This window comes from Siphateles boraxobius, unplaced genomic scaffold (genome assembly GCF_051911475.1).
Source record: "Siphateles boraxobius isolate OS27281-9 unplaced genomic scaffold, OSU_SipBor_1 119, whole genome shotgun sequence".
NCBI classification, from domain to species: Eukaryota; Metazoa; Chordata; class Actinopteri; order Cypriniformes; family Leuciscidae; genus Siphateles; species Siphateles boraxobius.
In genome coordinates, this window is record NW_027508721.1 from 2,637,501 (window position 1) to 2,657,173 (window position 19,673).

General features: G+C 36.9%; 1 protein-coding gene across 4 annotated transcripts in view; it reads right to left on the minus strand.

Annotated features, from left to right (window-relative positions):
* pax5 (paired box 5) overlaps positions 1 to 17,936 on the minus strand; it is a 48,812-nt gene extending 30,876 nt beyond the window's left edge. For 2 of the 4 annotated variants that reach the window (XM_077204191.1, XM_077204170.1), the window contains exons 1-5: positions 17,792 to 17,936; positions 8,724 to 8,889; positions 4,890 to 5,087; positions 3,509 to 3,573; positions 1,286 to 1,411 (exon numbers count right to left, since the gene is read on the minus strand). In XM_077204191.1, coding sequence (XP_077060306.1) covers positions 1,286 to 1,411; positions 3,509 to 3,573; positions 4,890 to 5,087; positions 8,724 to 8,889; positions 17,792 to 17,837 — 601 coding nt within the window. In that variant the 5' untranslated portion in view covers positions 17,838 to 17,936. Of the gene's footprint in view, positions 1 to 1,285; positions 1,412 to 3,508; positions 3,574 to 4,889; positions 5,088 to 8,723; positions 8,890 to 12,872; positions 14,176 to 17,791 lie in introns of those variants that run through there. The other 2 variants (XM_077204199.1, XM_077204181.1) reach the window with 2 other exon arrangements.
* Between the last annotated feature and the right edge of the window lie 1,737 nt (positions 17,937 to 19,673).

Here is a 19,673-nt window from a genome sequence, read left to right on the forward strand (position 1 = left end):
GAATGCATTTTGTGCCAAAGCAATGATAAATAATCCACAGTTTAGCCCACATAGACTGCTGTTGTGCTGAGTGTGTGAAGAGGTTTGAAAAAGTGACCAAAATATTGAGAGATGGGTCCAATCGATTTGTAAAAGAACTGTAAATCACATTTTTTGTCCATATTCTTTCTCAATTTCACAAAATCAGGACCATAAGAACGCCCCTCGCAGCAAGCGTCAAGACACACTCACACACACTGCAAAACATCACAGCACTGACCACCCGCAGTTTCACCACGTCAATTAAACACACAAATTCATTTAGTCGCCCCTCCCTCCCTGCTGGATGTGATGTGTTGCATTAATTAAAGTGGCAGACGTCGGCCTAATTGGAGCTTGGATGAACGTTGATGTGTGTGTGTGTGTGTGTGTGTGTGTGTGTGTGTGTGTGTGTGTGTGTGTGTGTGTGTGTGTGTGTGTGTGTGTGTGTGTGTGTGTTCAGCTAAGCCAGTAGTCAGCTTACAAAGTTGCATTGCATCTATAGTTTATGCAGTTGCTTAATTTAACCTGGAGTATTATTGTATTATATTAAATAATATATATATATATATATATATATATATATATATATCTCATTTGTCAAAACGTTTGATCTACATATTTACATATAAATTATTGCAAAACAGCTAAATTAAAGTGTACTAAATAGAAAGGAATCTTCTATTGTTGATGTCTGGTATTTCATAAGTCATATTGTGTGTGAGAGAATGTGGGTGACATCTGGAGTTCCCTCATGTACTGCAGGGGTCTGCCAAGCAATGGCTTTTTAATAGACACATGTGTGCAAACACACACACACATGCACATCCACATGCACACACTGTGCCTCCCCTGGATAGAGATGTTTATCTAAGACGTGCCAGCGGTGTCCAATCCCCTACCTACTCTGATGCATCTGTCAATGTTCAGCAACTTCCATCTGTGCTCTGTTTGTGCTTGTGTATGTGTGTGTGTGTGTGTGTTTGTGCATTAAGATGATGTTGAGCATAAGTAAGAAAGAAAGAAAGAAAGAAAGAAAGAAAGAAAGAAAGAAAGAAAGAAAGAAAGAAAGAAAGAAAGAGAAAGAAAGAAAGAATGAATACATGGTGTAATTGAATTTTTTCTTCTGTAATTGCTGGTATACATAATGTCTTATTAGTGTCCTGCATGAAATAAACTCCCTCGGTGCAGCAGCATGAAGAACACTTTAAGCTAAGTTTAGAGTAGATTTTCTGTTCCCGAAAACAAAGCGCACACATCGACTTACTTTCATCTCTCTTCCGCTTGCTTGCATCGGCAGGTGAGCTAATTCCCAGAATTCCACTGATAGAGTAGGAGGAGCCTGCAGTGTCACTGGTTACTGAGGATACCTGGGTCACTGCCACTGTAGAGGCTAGAAAGTTACAGAGAGGTTATGAAGACCACAAATGTCCCAAAACAAAGTGCTGCTCATTGCACTGACAGGACATTCACATTGGAAATAATATACTGTGATAAAGAAATTTTCTTCAAAAATCTAGTTTAAAATGCTTACACTTTGAATATTTGTACACATATAAATGTTTTTTTTTATTTGTTATAATAGCAGGACAGTACCTCTCTAACCTTTTTACTTTATGCCCCAAAAATAAATCCAAAATTTAAATGAAAATATATCATTAGTTCAAAAAGAAAATTAGCATCATGTCATCAACCCTTATACATAAATCGCTCAGAATTTTTATGAACTATTATCCATTTAATATTTTGTAATGAACTGGTGTAACCTGCAGTATCATCGTCCATTTTTAGTCCATTTTAATCATAGGTTGGATTTCCAGGTAATGCATGGAATGTGAAAGTGTGTATCTGTGTATATATCTCCGGACAGAATTGGGTTTTATGTGATTCTAGCCTCTGCCTAGTTAAAGCTCTCAGCCCATTGTCTTTTGTTGATGTGTAGTATGTTTTTGAGGTTTGTTTTTCCTCTCGTAGATCTTGGCCCAGTGTTTTCCCTGTTAAAGACCTTTCACCAAAAACTGCTGTCACTCTATTCTAGCAGCGTGCTGCCGCCCAAGGATAAGATGCTAACAAGCTAACAGCTTTTCCACATGTCTGGCTGTCTGTGAGGTCTTGGCAGTAAGGGACGAGGCCACAAAGTCTTCTCTCTGTCAACCCTTCATTCTCTCTCTCTCTCTCTCTCCTCTTTATCTCACTTCCTGTCAGCTGACGTACAGCCTGAGTGACAGTACAGTGGCCCCAAGGGGACACTAAGGTGTAGAGATGAGGCTAATCCCACATCCCAACAGACTGTGCTAAAATGGAGAAGGTGGGAAAAAAAGAAAAACAAATCGCTCGGAGAAAAGATAAACGCCTTTGCTCGCCCGCCGCTCTCGTTTGCTAACCAGGTGGAAAATGTAATGAATGCATATCCATCCATTTTTTACCCCTGATTTATCGTTTCAATTATCTGATTCTCTTATTCTTTTGCACTTTTTTCCCTCCTCACGTCAAGGAATGGAAACCCGAAGCGAGCGCTTTATATTTAAAATCCCTAAATTTCAATTTTACGCCTGAGTATGAGAACTATTTATCATCATAATCTGAAGGAGACAGAGAACTGGCGAGCGTTGTGCGTGTGAAATTAATTTAGATTAAGCGGAGGTGTGCGATTATGAAGATTACTGACAGTGAGACAAACACAGTTCAATAGTTTATTAACTGCCGACGGGAGTTTTCCTCTTAAACTGGTTTCAGACGATTTTTAGTGATTCCCCTTTGGTTTTTGGAGGCGGCATTTTGAGTCTCAGGGATTCAAGGATGTAATCAAACATTGAAGATTGAGTATATCTAAATGTAAATGTTTCAAAATCTCAAATCTCAGTCCCCCTCAATGTCTATGGCATTGGTATACGACACTGCCTAGATACGTTTCATAGGGTTACTGGTATGGTGAAACCTTCAGGGAATTAATTAAATTAAATAGAGAGTAAATTGATACTTTTGCTAATAGGTTGTTTGATTCTCAGATTTCTTCTCACATGATCTCACATGCATCTCCTCTGGTGTTTCAACAATGTCTCAATTTTCTCTTTATTTTACCATATTGTCTATGCCATCCAAATTCATTTTATTGATTTCTAACTGCAAACTGTTAAAAAGTTTGGGGATTTTTAATGATGAATTCTGAAAATTGATGAATGATGAATGTTGATAATGTTGAAAACATATTTTTTTCGGAAACTGTGATGCATTTTTTTTTCAGGATTATTTTATAACATTCTAAATGTATTTACTGTCACTTTTAATCAAGTGAATGCATCCCTGCAGAATAAAAGTATTTTGAAAAATCAAAAAAAGTCAAAAATTTTAATGTTTTTTTTTTTTTTCCAGAAGCTACATTTCCATTTTTTTTTTAAATCAAAATATGTTTCAATCCTACCAAGGACTGAAGTTAAACATTGTGAGGAATTTGAAATATAACAAAAGTAAATGTGACGTTGACTCTTACCTAAGTTATGGGCAGAGATAGCTCCTGATTGGCCAGGTGGTTGCTGGACTTTAGTGCGAATTATCCTGCGGCAAAGAAGAATTAGACATTATGGTGTGTTTGAGGTTTACCATTTAAGGCGCCATGTGTAGGGGTGTGTGGTTACTGTATATGCTTTAATATAAGTATGCAAGCACGTGATGTGTGTGTGTGTGTGTGTGTGTGTGTGTGTGTGTGTGTGTGTGTGTGTGTGTGTGTGTGTGTGTGTGTGTGTGTGTGTGTGTGTGTGTGTGTGTGTGTGTGTGTGTGTGTGAAGTGGCTCATGCAGGCTGACATGGCAGCAGAGTCTCACACTTCCTGCATGGCTGCTCAAGCAAAGCACCCCCCCCCCCCCCCCCCCCCACCTCTCTCTCTCTCTCTCTCTCTCTCTCTCTCTCAGAGAAAGATTGTCATTGTACACATGCTGTTGAATCAGTGAGCTGGACACTACTCATGAATATGTGTCTTTTTACTCCACTAACTCAGTCAGTCCTATTGTTTTTCTCTATCCCCATTCTTTCTTTCTATCTCTTCTCCATTTATTGCTCTATCCCTTTTCTACAGTGATCAACTGTTTCACAAAAATGTAATGGTTGTAATGTACATTGGGGTCAGTAAGAAATTATTAAATGTTTTTGAAAGAAGTCTTATGCTCAACAAGGCTGCATTTATTTGATAAAAAACACAGTAATATTGTAAACAATAACCAGTAATATTGTAAAATATTATTAACATTTAAAATATTTGTTATCTATTTGATTATATTTTAAAATATAATTTGTTCCCGTGATGCAAAGCTGAATTTTCAGCAGCATTACTCCAGTCTTCAGTGTCACATGATCCCTAATAAATAATTTTTGATATGCTAAATTGGTGCTCAAGAAACATTTCTTATTATAATCCACGTTGAAAACAGTTGTGCTGCTAAATATTTTTGTGGAAAATGTGATGACTTTTTTTCAGGGTTCTTTGATGAATATAAAGTTTAAAAGAACAGCATTTATTTGAAATATATATATTTTTTGTAGCATTATAAATGGATTTACTGTTAATTTTATTCAATTGAATGCATCCTTGCTCAATAAAAGTATTAATTTCCTCAAAAAAAGCTAATTTTACTGACCCCAAAGTTTTGAACAGGAATATATGTTCACAAACATGCTTTATGCATGTTAGGAAAGTGAAGCAATGGCAAAAACATATTCGGAAAAACACACTTTAAACAATTTCAACCCAATCATTTGAAGGAAATCAAAGGTAATTAAATTACTGATGAAGAAATTCAAAATTGACAGTTAAACAGACATTTTTGTGATAGTTGAATGGATAATAATGAAAATATTTTAACGGTGCACACACACACCTGTTGATTGAGCTGACACTGGGCACGCTGTCATTGTCACACACTCTCTCTGCCAGCAGTCTGTCACGGATCTCCCAGGCAAACATGGTGGGGTTTTGGCGTTTGTAATCAGCGATTTTGTCGACGACTTTGGGTGTAGCAACCTTTGGTTTGGAGCCTCCGATCACCCCTGGTCTGATACTGCCTGTCTCATAGTACCTGTGGAGCAAATAGATAGAGAGTTGTATTTCACCAGGCAAGATAAACAGAGAGAGAGAACATGTGCTTATCTGGCATTGTAGGTCTATAATGACTTGCGGTCAGCGCACAGTAGGTTACTAGTAACACAGACACCGAGAACAACACCTTTCTTTTCTTTTTTTTTAAACCTTATATTTAAGCCATGGAATCCACACACAGGAATTCTGAAATTCTGATTGGATGAGACATCAAAGCCATGCAGATAAATACACACCTGTGTCCGGTCATTATATATTAATGCATCTATGGTTAGCGTAAACAGCCTATATTTAAAGGGATAGTTCACCCAAATAAAGTGTCGCTCCAAACCCTTAAGACCTAGTTCATCTTGGAAACACAAATGAAGATCTTTTTGATGAAATCTATGAGCTTCTGTCCCTCCATTGACAGCTACGCAACAACCACTTCCCACAAAGTCCATAAAGAGATCGTAAAAGTAATCCGTGTGAATTGAGCGGTTTAGTCCAAATTTTTCTGGAGAGATACGATCGGTTTATATGATTTGAATTTAGAAATTAACAGATTGAATTTAGGCTTTTATTCACATATAAACATTGATCAGCGAACATAAACAGAAGCACAACCGAACCTGCTTGACGTGCGAGAACAAGCCTCTTGTGGAAGCTCGAACGTGCTGAGTAACGCACAAGAATGAAGATCATTGGTTCTTGCACGTCAAGCAACCATGCTTGAGCTTCTGTTTACCACAACAGTTGTGTGAGTTGATTAATGTTTATGTGAATAGAAGCCTAAGCGATCGAGTCTCATGAGAAATTTTGGACTAAACCGCTCAGTTCTTATGGATTAGTTTTACGAACTTTAATAACTTTTTGAAGCATCACAGTGGTGGTTGCGTAGACTGTCAACAGAGGGACAAAAAGCTCTCAGATTTCATCAAAAAGATCTTCATTTTTGTTCCGAAGATAAACGAAAGTCTTACTGGTTTGGAACAGCAAGGGGATTGAGTAATTAATGACAGAATTTGAACTATCCCTTTAAGCAAATAATGGTGGAATAATCATTGGTTTAAATTAGTAATTTTAATCAATTATTACATATTTTTAATATTAATACATTAATATTAATCGAAAATATTAAAATATATTGAAAATTAGATAATTTGGTGAATAATCATTATTTAAATTGTTCATATTAATGCATTATTATTATGATATTCTAATATGCTTATTAGGTTAACATTTCTTATTATTATAAATGCTGAAAACAGTTGTGCTGCTTAATATTTTTGTGGGAACTCTAATTCGTTGATGAATAGAAAGTTCAAAACAAAGTATTTATTTGAAATAGAAATCTTTTGTAACATTGTAAATGGTTGAACTCTCTTTTGTTCAATCCTTGCTCAATAAAAGTATTAATTTATTTCAAATAAAAAAATCTTACCTCAAACTTTTGAACCGTAGTGTATATTATGATATTAGTGATATATGATATTATTTATTAATAATAATATTAAAAGCATCTATTAACCATTTGAAAATGTATTGAAAATCTGATGATTAAACGAATGTGATTTTAGATTATTAACATTAATACAATTTTAAATGATTTATCGTCATTTATGTTTATTGTTTTTTTATTTTTATTTTATTGTGTATTATGTCTCTTTGTGTGTTGTATCTTTGCTGTTTTAATTGTTTTTGTACAGTGCTTTGAAGGCGCTATAGAAAATAACGGTAATTATTATTACTATTACTGAACATTGGTGTCTCATATATTGCTCTTTCTAGTGTTTTATGAAGCATCCCGGCTATGCATTACAGTAATTTTACCAAGGTAAAGGGGGTTTTAGGTGCTCTGCTTCATCTTGCATTGCTAGATTTAGTTAATGCCCACACACAAACATAAAGCATACAGCACAGCCATGAAAAGTTCACCAAAATGAGCATGCAGAAAATTCCCTCATTACAAGAGAGCCGAGTTAGTCATACGCCTTATTTACTCAAACCTCACTTGCAGCCCACATATTAGTGTGTTTTCTGCCTGAGCATTAAGAGGGAGGGAAGATATTACCACACACACGCAGAAAGAGAGAGAGCGCTCCAGTAACGGTTGAGTGAGTTGGACCGGGGCTGGGGGAAGAGGGTTGAGGCAAAGGAGAACAATGCGAAACACATTTTTTTGATATAGCTAAAGGCTCTAGCACTAATCCACACCTTTATCCATTCAAATTCTGTCCTCCCCCTTAACCCCTTCCTCCCTCTCCTTCTCTCTTTCCTCCTCTCTCTCTCCCTTTTTTCTGTCCTTCCAGCCATCCCTCCCTCCTCGGGAGACGTATGGTGCCCAGTGTCATTTTGATGCAAATGTAAAATGTGATGAATCTTTTCTTTTTTGTCCCAGAAAGACGGAAAGAAAAGACGGCGCTTTGACTTTGGCTTCGGTGCGAGATTTCAGAATTACTGAATTTAAACGTGTCTCCTTTGAAAGGAAGCGCTGAGTCAGTCTCAAGTTGAACCAACAGCAGAGGGAATATCAGCCGTACGGCCAGCATTCATCAGTGTATGGATATTTTAGAAATTGATATTTATTATGGATTACGTATAAATTGAATGGAAGGAGGGTTGGAAAGCATTTAAAGGCAAGACTACAAACAGACACTGGCTCCACTGTTTGAATGCAATAGAGGACATTAAGCTGGTCTCCCAGGCAATGATTAAGCCTAGTTCTGGATAAAATAGCACAGGCAATGGAGATTCTCCATTCAAAATCCTCTTCGGTCTGGGACTAGGCAAACTCTGTCTGTGGGAACTAATCCATATTAATATTCACCAATACATTGTTATATGAAATAATCACATAATATCTCAAGAAACTGTCTATTCATCCCTATACTGACACACGAGAGCTCTATAGCATGTCTAGTCACATGTTCCCTTATAGTTGCAAAACTCATCCACTCTTATATAATATTGTACAGCTCAAATGCTAATATGTTTACAGTTTGAGAAGTGAGTTTCATAAAGTGCTACATACTGTTTGTTTAAGTCTCTTATGCTCATCAAGGCTGCATTTATTTGATCAAAAATACAGTAAAACAGCATAATAATAGATTATTTTCCATTATCTTTTTGATGCTCAAGAAACATTGCTTATTATTATCAATGTTGAAAACGGTTGTGCTGCCTAGTATTTTTCTAGAAAGAGTGATTATTTCAGGATTGTTTGAGGAATATACAGTTCAAAAGAACAGCGTTTATTCGGAAGAAATATTTTGCATCATTATAAATGTCTTTACTGTCACAATTGATCAATTTAATGTGTCCTTGCTGAACAAAACAATGAACATCTTTCAAAAACAAATCATACTGACCCCGAACTTTTTAATGGTAGTGTATTTGTCAATGTTTAAATGTGATATAGAAACAGCATGAATATATAGGACCAACAGAAATCACACACATACTGTGGTGCTATGATACTGAATGATGGCTATACATTTTTCTTTTATAAAATGTTACATGCAAAGTACTATAAAAGAATCTCTAGGAAAATATGTTAGTACCATGGTATTTTTGGTACTATTATATATATATACATGCTTCTGTTTGACATTTTCTTATGATAAGCAGAACTCACCTGCCCAGTATCTTGCTGACGCAGCCGTGGCTGACCCGGAGCTGGCGGGAGATGTCACATGGACGTACGCCCTGATGAGCCAACTCCACTATCCTCTGCCTCACCACGTCAGGCAAGGGCCGCCCGTTTACAAACACCCCACCCAGCTGATTCACCCCTCCATGCCCTGTGGACACAGACAGCAATAAAAGGACACTGAGCAAATCATATCTTCCTTAAATACAGAAGCTGTCACATAGCAGGCAAAAGGTGTTGCTTTCCCAACCTGGCGTGTGCGCGCGCGTGTCTTTGACCTGAAGGTTATGATTTATTATGCAGTATCTTCCTCTCCTCTCTATAATATATGTGCCCCTGGTGGTCACCTAGAGAATTGCACATAACCTCCTCACTCAAGTTTGTTTTTGTATTTTGTCTATAATTGTAGTGGAGTCTTTCTTTGCACAGTGGGTGTTGGGCTGGACCTCCGTGATGGGCTTAGACTTTTGGATACCAATTTTCTTTCATTCTTGTACTGTATATAGGCTATATATATACATATATATATATTCATTAGAATTCTTTATCTTATCATCATTTCAGTGCAGAAGTCTTTGTGGTAATCCAGTCAATCTGTCATATTAACATACTGATTGCTTCAGAAGGGGAACACACAAACATACATTTACACACACAAAGGGACTGGGGGATCTGTTAATCCGAGCTACAGGGTAATGGATCTTAAATACATCCGGGCAGGCAATATCAAAAGAACCTAACTGGCCTTGTGTCCTCATAGCTATATATAAGTTCAGCTAAAAGAAAATTAATACCCAGCTATGTGTCATTTTCATTCTCTCAAGGCAGTGAGCTGCTTTTTAATGAAGTTCCTTTACTGAGTGATTTGACCTCTGAGAGGTCTGTATAAGTCTGATTTCAGTTTCATTTTACTTCTTTTCTATTTCGTTCCTTTTTGCTTCAGTTTCCTTTTCTCTTTCTCCTTCTGTCGTTCAATTACAGTTTATTATTTAAAAACTTAAGTCACAAAGTCATGTAATCAACTAGCTCGATCGATTTTAAAGATGTACATTAAAAATTGGGTGTGCAAACTTTTTTATGATCAAATGTATAATTATTTAACAAAAAAATTGCTTAATCCCCTGTTTTATAAACAGCATCACATCTGTGTCCTTCTACAAAAGAAACACACAGTGAAATACATCAGACAAACACATTTGAAAGTTGAGTATGAAATGACTCTTCCCGTGGAAGGCCTTACGTTTTTAAATATGCATAACTTTTAGATCAGTTTATGTTGAATTTCTAATACTTTAGCTAGAAAAGGTGGAAACTTTTTCAGCTGCAACCAGTTACCAGTTAAGCACTGATTTACAGTTACTTAGGCTATATAGTTATGGCTATACATTAATATTGCATTGAGCAAGCATGTGTTTAAGTGTGATATATGTTTGTTTGAGTATAGGCTATAAGAGCGTAGAGAAATAAGGCTGCAGTAAGGATTAAACGAAACAAGCTATTCAGATGTGATCTGACCCAGACTTGTCTCCCATTTCTTCAGCAAATACTGCTGGCTTATAAATCGAAGTGTTCCTACAGCTTTGATTGATTTCGAGGCAGGTTCCGTTTAGAAATGGCGAGAGCGGCTGAAAGACATTCATGCTCCCCCATCCAGAAAATAAACCCGATTAGAGACGCTGCTCCATTACGATCCGCTATCGGCCGCTACGATTAAACCAAACGCCAGCAAAGCGACGTGACATCAGGCGTGCTTTAACAAAAACACCCAAGAAAAAAAAAGAACGAACGAAAGAAAGAAACAAGTAAGGGACTACCTTCATTCATGCAGGGTAAATGCATTGTTTTCGAAAATAAATGCATGCAGCATTTGGAAATAAAAGCATAGATGTTTACATTTTTAAAATAATTTATTTTGTAGGCTTATACGTTTAAACAAATAAAGTGCAGTAGCCTATAAACGTTTAGGTTTCCTGGATTAAAAAAGTTTTAAAGAGATGTTTTTTTTTAATTCGGCATTTGTTCATAAACTAGTCTAGACTATGTAGCCTACATCATATTAATTCATAATATTTTGTCATAGTTTACTGAAATTTATCATGTAGCATAGCATAACCTATTAGTAATTAACGCCTCACTGCCTGATTAGTAGCCTATTATTTATTTTATTTTCTAATAAGGAATTTTTGCATACTTTACGCAAAATGTAAAATTGTAATAATAAAATAATACTTTTTTTTTAAACGAGCGACACCAAACAACCAAGGGAAACTCTGTGACACTTCAGAAATTTCAGCAAAAAAAAAATAAAATAAAATAAATCTAAGCAAACTTTCAATGCTTCACTCCTAAATAAGACTGAATTAGTCATTTTTTCGATAGACAATGAAAATGTATTCGTATTTAAAATAAGCATTTAATTCGTGTTTAAATAAAAACAGATAAAACACTGTTAGAAATCTTTAGCAAAATGAATATAGTAGGGTATATGACTATACGCATTCATCGCTCGTGTCAATTTAGGGTAAAACTTTAACCAATTTATACGACCAACTAGTGGCCTAATAACAACTGCAACATATAATTTACTGCACCAGGTGTTAAATATTGTAACATACATTGTACGAGAGTTCACACTTTTTATGATCATTAAAACCTCCAAAGTCTTATTAATATTCATGAGAACGATACGTAGCCTATGAGTTTAAAACATCCTAAAATCTTCTTCCTGTCTCTGCAACGTCAGTGGAGTTTCTTTCCTAATAGTCTCGCAGGTTCTTGGCACAGTCCAGTCTTAAGGCTTGCACCGTTTGACATTTTCGGTGTAATCGTTTTACCCCGCGGATTGTGTTGAGATATTGTGGCAGCGAGGAAACGTGATTCGTTCTAGCTTCTGAAATGTGTATACATATAATCCACCGTTTCATTCGCCGTGCCAATAGATGTCATTTCACAATCACATAGACGTGCGTGTGCGTGTAAGGGTGGGTGGGTGCGCGCATATTTGAGTTTTGCGGGTTTATTCATCGATGAGAGGGAGAGAAAGAAAGAAAGAAGCGAGCGAGCGAGGAACAGGAGAGAGAGAGATCACAATTGCATTTTCAGGGTGCATAATATGTGATTGGCAGCTTGGTTTTGGTAAAGCCATTGCAATTTTCGGTTTTCAAAAAATATGTTCTTACAAATTAAAGATATATATACGCTGATTTTTCATAAATAATTCATAAATAGGCCCATTTGATGATTATTAAAAAATAAATAAATTAAAAATTATGTCTTGCACACTGAAAATGCTAATTCATAATGAAGTAAATGTGTTGCAGACTATTCAAATGATGCTGTTGTTTGCGGCTTGTACGCTGGCTGCAACACGAATCAAAACGAAAGAGGAGGGAAAGAGAAAGGGGGCCCTTAACGCTGGTATCTTGGGGGACCACCGGTGTCCATGTCACGAATGAGTGACCACACATCTCTCCGCCACAGTGAGCAACTTCAGCTTTCGTTTTTAACCTCACGAGTGGCCTGTTTACAGCTACCCTCAAGCCATGTATTTAGAGGTTACGGAGCCCGTTAGCCATATATCCTCATCTGCGGTTCAAGTTCAGTTTGTGTCCGCTGGCTGCTGGCCTTGGCCGCGATCTCTTCCCCCCTCTCTTCCCCCCAGGGATTGTCAAGCAGGCTAAAGCTCTAACAAAGCAATCCGGTTCTTAGAATGCCAAAACAATCGAAACCAAACAGCAAAAAACGTCACAATTATTTAAGACAGTTGCCTTGTTAAAGTTCACCAGCTATAAAGCTCATGCTTTGATTTAATTTGATGTAATTCACTCAAAAAAAATAAAGGTTTCAAAAGGTGGGAACAATTTTTGGTTTCCCAAAGAACCTGCAGACCATCAGTTCCTTCAAATAACCATTTTTCTTAGTGTGAAGAACATTTTAAAAATCTAAAGAACCTTTTCAAGGACGTTGTGCGGAATGGAAAGATTCCAAGGTTCTTCATGGAACTAATGCCAATAGGTAACCTTTATTTTTATGAATGTAGCCTATATTTTGTTAATAAGAAAAAAAAACATTCTGGGAACTTTGAAAGAAATCAAACATTTGAAAGCAGTTAGTGAAAGACTACGGGGAACTTACTGTGCATCGCTGCGAACGGGTCGTGTTTGCAGTGGATTTCCATCGTTTAGCAGGACAGGCCTTTCGTTAAAAAGAAGCAGAAAGTCTTTAATGTCCTGTACTTGTTCTTTTAAAGGTTTGTGCGTTTGTAGTCAGTCCGTTCTGCCCGGAAATGCCTATTTTAAACGCAGTTTCAGCTGTTTGGAAGTCCAAAGAAACTTTGGTTGAAAAATAAACAATTGACCCTGAAGACCTAAGGCGTATGAGGTCAAGAGTAAAAGCAGTTTTTGTGAATTGCGAGGAGGGAATAAAAAATGATAATTTCATAAATAATCATTTATCTTTTCCCTCATTAGTTGGTCTACAAAAATAAGCAAAAAGGCGGTCAGAGCACAACCCTGCAGGGTCACACAACTGCTTCTGCGGCCCAACATCCAGAGTGAACTAACTCAGACATCTGTAAGGATTCATCAAAATGGCATATCAAGAACTGTCCTGGCATGTACCAATTTTAATATTAGTCCGAGCAGTCTTCTTAAGCTTTAGATAAAAATGTAGAAGTCTCGTTTCAAAGCTCTATCTTGACATCCTCGCTCTACTGACCGTGACCCGTGAACTGTGACCGAGGTTCGCAATGTCAGAGCGCGTCCCTTTCCAGGGATCTGTAAAATCCTGGTGAGGTTTCTGAGAAACCCAAACATTTACTTCATGTTTAACGGATCTTTACATGAACACGATTTCCTCGCATCTTGATCTTCTAATAGCTCAAATCGCGCCCTCAGACTCTTTTTTTTTTTTAAAAAGGAAAAAAAATAAAAAAAATATGCAGATTACTCCGACAGCACGAAGATCCCCAAACAATAGACATACGACCGTGGACATATGCAATTAAAAAGTACTTGGTGTGAACCCCGAATCAAAATGTTTGCCAAAGTTAAACAGAAAATGATAAATAGCCATTGCGCGAAGCATTTGAACTTGAAAGAAAAATGTCCAAGAAATGCCGTGAAGAAGAAACAGGCTTTTATCAAGTTTTGACGCGCGTAAAAATCCACGGAAAGTCTCAGATGACTGGTACGGTAGTGTAGTTTTTCTCTCTCGTCGCAATTGATGTCCGCCGAACGGTGTTCTTCCAGTGTGAGAAGCAGCGATCGAGCCTCCCCAGTCCTTACCGCGCAAACACAGCACGAGCGCACGGCGCGTTTCAGAACCTGCTCTCTTGTGGACAGCGCCAAAGCTACAGCGCTCTGAATCTACTACCGAGCCCGAGCGAGACTGTCAATCAAGAGAAGTCTACCTATCCGAGCACTGCAACTCTGCCGTCACAATCGACCTGAGTCGCGCTCAGATAAAGACGACACCGATTGGCTAACACTGAGCCAATATGAGAGTGGCGTGCTGTCCCAATTGTGCGCCGACAAATAGGGAGTCTTGAATCGAAGTTGGTTCTCTGGTTTCGCTGATCCCATGTCTAATTTCAATTAAGGAAGGTGATAAAATTGAAATTTTTAAATATCCGTTTGCACTTTTTTCAGTCATTCAATTAATAAATGGTTAATAATTGGGTATTGCGTCAGAATATGTTTTCAACTATGAATAAGCTTTGCTAAATCATTGTAAAAAAATGCTTATGACAAATGACGTATTGCAGCATTGTACTGCTACATGTGCATATAAAAGATTATGATACATAAAAAAATAAATTAACATATTTTCTCACTCTGTTTTATTTGCACATTATTAGAAATTATAAATGATGTCCCACTTGCACGTGCTGCTGTTCAGTATCTTCGACAAAAGTTTTAATGTTGTTATTTTAAAAAACGACTTCAAAGGTTTAACAATTCTGCATTCATAATGAAATCTATTCGTTTTTATTTATGAGGTTTCTTTGTGCTTCCAACAACAACACAAATCTTCCTACATGTTTGACGGACACGAGCGCTCTATGCTAAATATTTTTTCATTACCAGCCCTAATAACATATTATTAAGCTCTTGATATTAAGTCATGTTAAGTTTAGTTGACTTAGAAACTGTGGTGTGTTTTTAAATGGTGATTTACATTGTGATTATTTAATGGTGATTATAATTGTCGTGGTGTCTATAGCATCATGGTAATCAGTGTAATACACTTTTAATTATTTAAAAAATCTTTTAAATAAAAACCAGTATTATTTCATTCATTCGTTCATTTTAGATTCATGTCATTATTAGATCACACGAAAAAGGAACAAAACATAGGCTACTTGAATGTAACTGATTCAGTTATCCTATAATGAATTAACTTGGGAGTATTTTCAACACCTATTGACTTTTTAAATATAATAACCGTTGTGTATATTTATTTATTTATTCATGTCCTTCATTAATTCATATAAAAAAAAGACAAAACAAAAACGACAAGGCAAAACATAAAACGACCTTATAAATTTGTTACATCATGTTATTCAATGTGTTACATTAAAATGTTCCATTGCCTAACTATATATTTAAAGGAATACCCAAACCTTAACTCTTCTAACACTCCATTTTAATGTTTTGATTGAGAACACTTTGGGGCAAATTTCCGTGCATATTCTGCGACTAGTTACATTGTTATTCTAGAGATCAAAGATACAATTATCTTATATGTATTTGCCTGTGCGGTCAGAAAGAATAATGTAATCTTTAAGTCACTGAAATCCTCTGGTACATGCTCGAAATGCACATATTCGCTGCATTCTGTGAAGGAGAGATTCCTCCGTGGTGCGCCATTCGTGCCACGAGGGGGCGAACCTTTGGTCTCTTATGAAGAAGCTCCATCGCGCGCAAACACACACACACACACACACAGCGCGCGCGCACACACACAGCAAATGCACAAGCACACTTATAAACTTGTGAAATTGTAGCACCTAGGCGTTTTGCGGTGTTAAAAAGGCACAAGCGCTATTTGCAGATATTTTGTATTCCGTTTTTAATCTCAAATCTTAGATGTTTAAATATTTGTGTCGCTGTTTTGTTTTGTTTTTGAGAAACAAACGCAACCCACAAATAAACATTAAGTAGCCCTATTTTATAACTTTATGATGATTTAGAGATTTATGTTTTCGCATAAATTATTTGAATTGTTGTAGGCTATGCTCCTTTTTGTCTCTCAATTTCTCCGTGTTTAACTGTGACCCACGTGATTAAATGCTCTCACAGGCTATCCTGTCTTTCTTGAGAAACTGCTTGCTTAGCTATAACAGTTGCCCAAATGTTCTGCTACAGCATACTTCGCAAATTAAATGCAAAAACAAGTAAATCTAAAACACAGCTAATCATTTGTAGCCTGCAGTTAACTTTTGTTTATAAAATTGTTTTTATAAAAGTTCTATCATGATTCAAACCATTTGTTTTCTAAATCATTAACATAATCCATTATTGAGATAGGCTAGTATTTTTTTTTTTTAAGACAGAATTATTTAGGATGCGGGTTATTAAAGAAATCACATAGGTAATAAAAAAACAGGCTGGCTACATAATAGACAGTAAAAAAGATTTCACACAGACACACACAAAATAAAATAAAAAATATAGAAGTGTTCAGAAGTCGGTGGGCACACATTTGAATAATAATTCTGAATAGTTCAGAGCATATCAGAGTTAAAGCCAAAGCCTTCCAGTCCACTCCAAGTTGGCGGTTAATGATTTTGACAGAAGATCATAGCCTATTCTGTTCGGTTTAGTTTAGATAGGCTAACTGTTTAGTTTTATTCGAGTTGAATCAAGTTATTTCCCGTGCGCTATCATTGAGAAAAAAAATGAAACCCCCAGAACATCAGATAGGCTAGCATTGCTTTTCGATGACTGCAAGTCTGCTTAGTTTAAGTTGTAAAGATAGGTCTATTTTGACACAAAACAATTAAAAACAGTAGTCCTACTATAAAATGTAGGCCTATATGCTCATAAAAATCAAAAGACAAATAAAAACACTACAACCAAATATAGGCCTACTGGGATGTCCGATGTCTCATAATATTATGATTTAGTCTTCAAGGAAATCTGGGCGTAGCCGTTTTGACGCAGGTGAGATGAACCACCTTATAGCTCATTTAAACTGGTCTATTTAAAACAGAACTGGCTATTAAAGAACGTGTTGTTTCTCGTTGTTATATAAAAAAAATCCATTTAGGCCTAAAGCCAATATTCTACATGTAAACAATCAATTTTGACCACTGCTACATTTGTGAAGCTGTGAAGCTCAATATCACGTTGAGCCAACCAAGTAAGCAGCAACAACACCGACAGATTTAAGCAATCTCAACAATCTCAACACGCGCCATTTCATTGGGAGTTTTAAATGGGACGCGTGAACGAGGGACGTTTATGAAAACACAAAAATATTTCTTATTGAATCTAAGGGCTGAACAGTCATAATTTATGCTTCTGGGTCATAATGAAAACATCTGCAGGGACTCACAAGCCTCAAAGTTGTTGTTGTTTTTTTCCATTGAAACAAACATCTTTTAAGAACCCCATTGTGTAACAGGAAACGTCACTGGTTCCTATTTGCGCGTAGGGCTAGTTTTTAAATTTCCTGAAGGTTTTGAATTTTGATTATGTTCTTTGGACTGTAGGTCAGAAAAATAGGCCCAAACCCAACACACTTCAAGCTCAAAACACATTGCTGTGTCAAAATCAAAGAGTCAGCAAAGGTGTGGCCAAAATAAGCTTATAGAATTTCTAGACCCATTAACGGGTTGTTCTTGATTTCTTTCTTATGTTAAAAGTGTCAAAAGATGGACCACCAACATTCATCTCAATATAATATCAATGCCAAAAACAGTTTTATAAAAGACATCTAGCCCAATTAGCAAGTGCACAAATGCTGTATTTGTAAAAAGTTTTGTAAAACAGAGACTACTTTGAACAAACAATAGTTCAAGTGAAATGGAGAAACAGACAAGGCCCTACCCGACCGTCCGATGCGCAGAGATGGACCCTTTTGGTCCAAGTCCATGCCGTGGCTATAGAGGTTGGACAGAGGGATGAGCGGAGGGGGGGGGGGGAGTGAGAACAAAAAAAGTTCCCTCTCCTATATCCACTGTTGCTGTTCTCCCTGCTCTTTTTTTTTTTTTTTTTTGTAACAGTGGTTTTGACGAATGGTAGTTTGAAATAATGTGACTCTTCCGCTCCCTGTTGCGCCGTTGCAATTGTTCACTGGAGTGAGACTAAACGTTTTAGGTGGAAAAGAGACTCTGAAGGAAGCGTGAAACGATTATGGGGCAAAGTCAAGAAAGAGCCGCGCGCTCATGCCCTCTTTCTTCCTCTTTCTCTCTCTCTCTCTCTCTCTCTCTCTCTCTCTCTCTCTCTTTCTTCCTCTCTCTCTCTCTCTCTCTCTCTCTCTCTCTCTCTCTCTCTCTCTCACTCACTCACACACACACACACACACACACACACACAACCGCTCCCCCTCTTCAGATAGTGGCGTGGTTGTAGGCCCATAGATCTGATCATTTGTTGGTAATAGCCTACTTTTCAAACTTAACTTTCGCTTCGTCGTTTAAAAGGATAGTTCACCCAAAAATGAACATTCTTTGCATCATTTACTCACCCTCAAGTCCTTCCAAACCTGCATTTCTTTGTTATGTGAAACATCATAGAAGGTATTTTGAAGAATGTCGGTAACCAAACAGTTGTGGGGCATCATTGACTTCCATCGTATTTTTACCTTTATACTATGGAAGTCAATGGGGTCCATCAACTGTATGGTTAGCGACATTCTTCAAAATAATCCTTTTCATATAGGCCTACAGAATTAAATGATGACAGAATTTTCATTTTTGGGTGAACTATCCCTTTAAGTACGTCAGGTGATTGCGGGTTCAAGAAATAAGTGAAATACAGAACATGATCTTTAGTTCAATAAATAATAATAAAATAATCACTCTAAACATGTGCGTGAATTGTAACCGAACTAATTTTAGGTTACGGTAAGAAAGCCAAAACCATTACAATAATTTCCAATATTCAGTTAATAAAACATTTATTTATTAAATTATTTATGTATACAATCCAGTGTAACCTATCATTAACAAATAATATATGAAAAAATAGCCTATGCTTGTTTTTTGTTTTGTTTTTGTTTTTTTACGTACGTTTTTACGTACGTTAATAATGCTGGTGTAATAATGCTTAAAGTAGGCCTAGCCTGAGTGAGAAGTGTTACTAAACAAATGTATCTGCCAAAACAACAAAATTAAGTTTCAGCCGGTGAGGCCTTTGGGTTGCATTGATTTGACTTTTTAAAGCATAATTTGGTCAACCTAACAAGAGTTCTGCAGAATGTTTTTGCTTTTTTTTTTTCTCGGTATAGCACCGACAATGCACGTGAACGCACGCGCTGGATGACGCCAGGCGAACTGGAGGTCTCTAGGTTCATGGGCGACACAGACACAATTGAGCGCGGAACAATGCGATGGACGCGCCGTTCAGCACTCTCTGACCTCTTCTCAGAAAACAACAAATGTAGCTCATTTAATCGCGCCCCATAAAGCCATGTTCCATTGATAGAGGGCTAAAGGCAGAATAATGAATGAAGCTTTAGACCTTATTAATTTAATTCAAAGTGGCCCGTGGCTTGTCTCAGATAATTTTGGCCCAGAGGTCAATTATTTAATTACAACATTTTTCGCGCATGACGGAAAAAGCCCGTATTCATTTGTAATAGATAAATAAAAGAATGATATTTTGAGGATAAAGCCCATGCAGAGTTTGAACTGCCCTCAGTGAGTTGTGAAGCCCTGGCTGTTTCTGTGCAGGTGTCTGTTGTCACGGTGACCTGAGGCGATGGAAC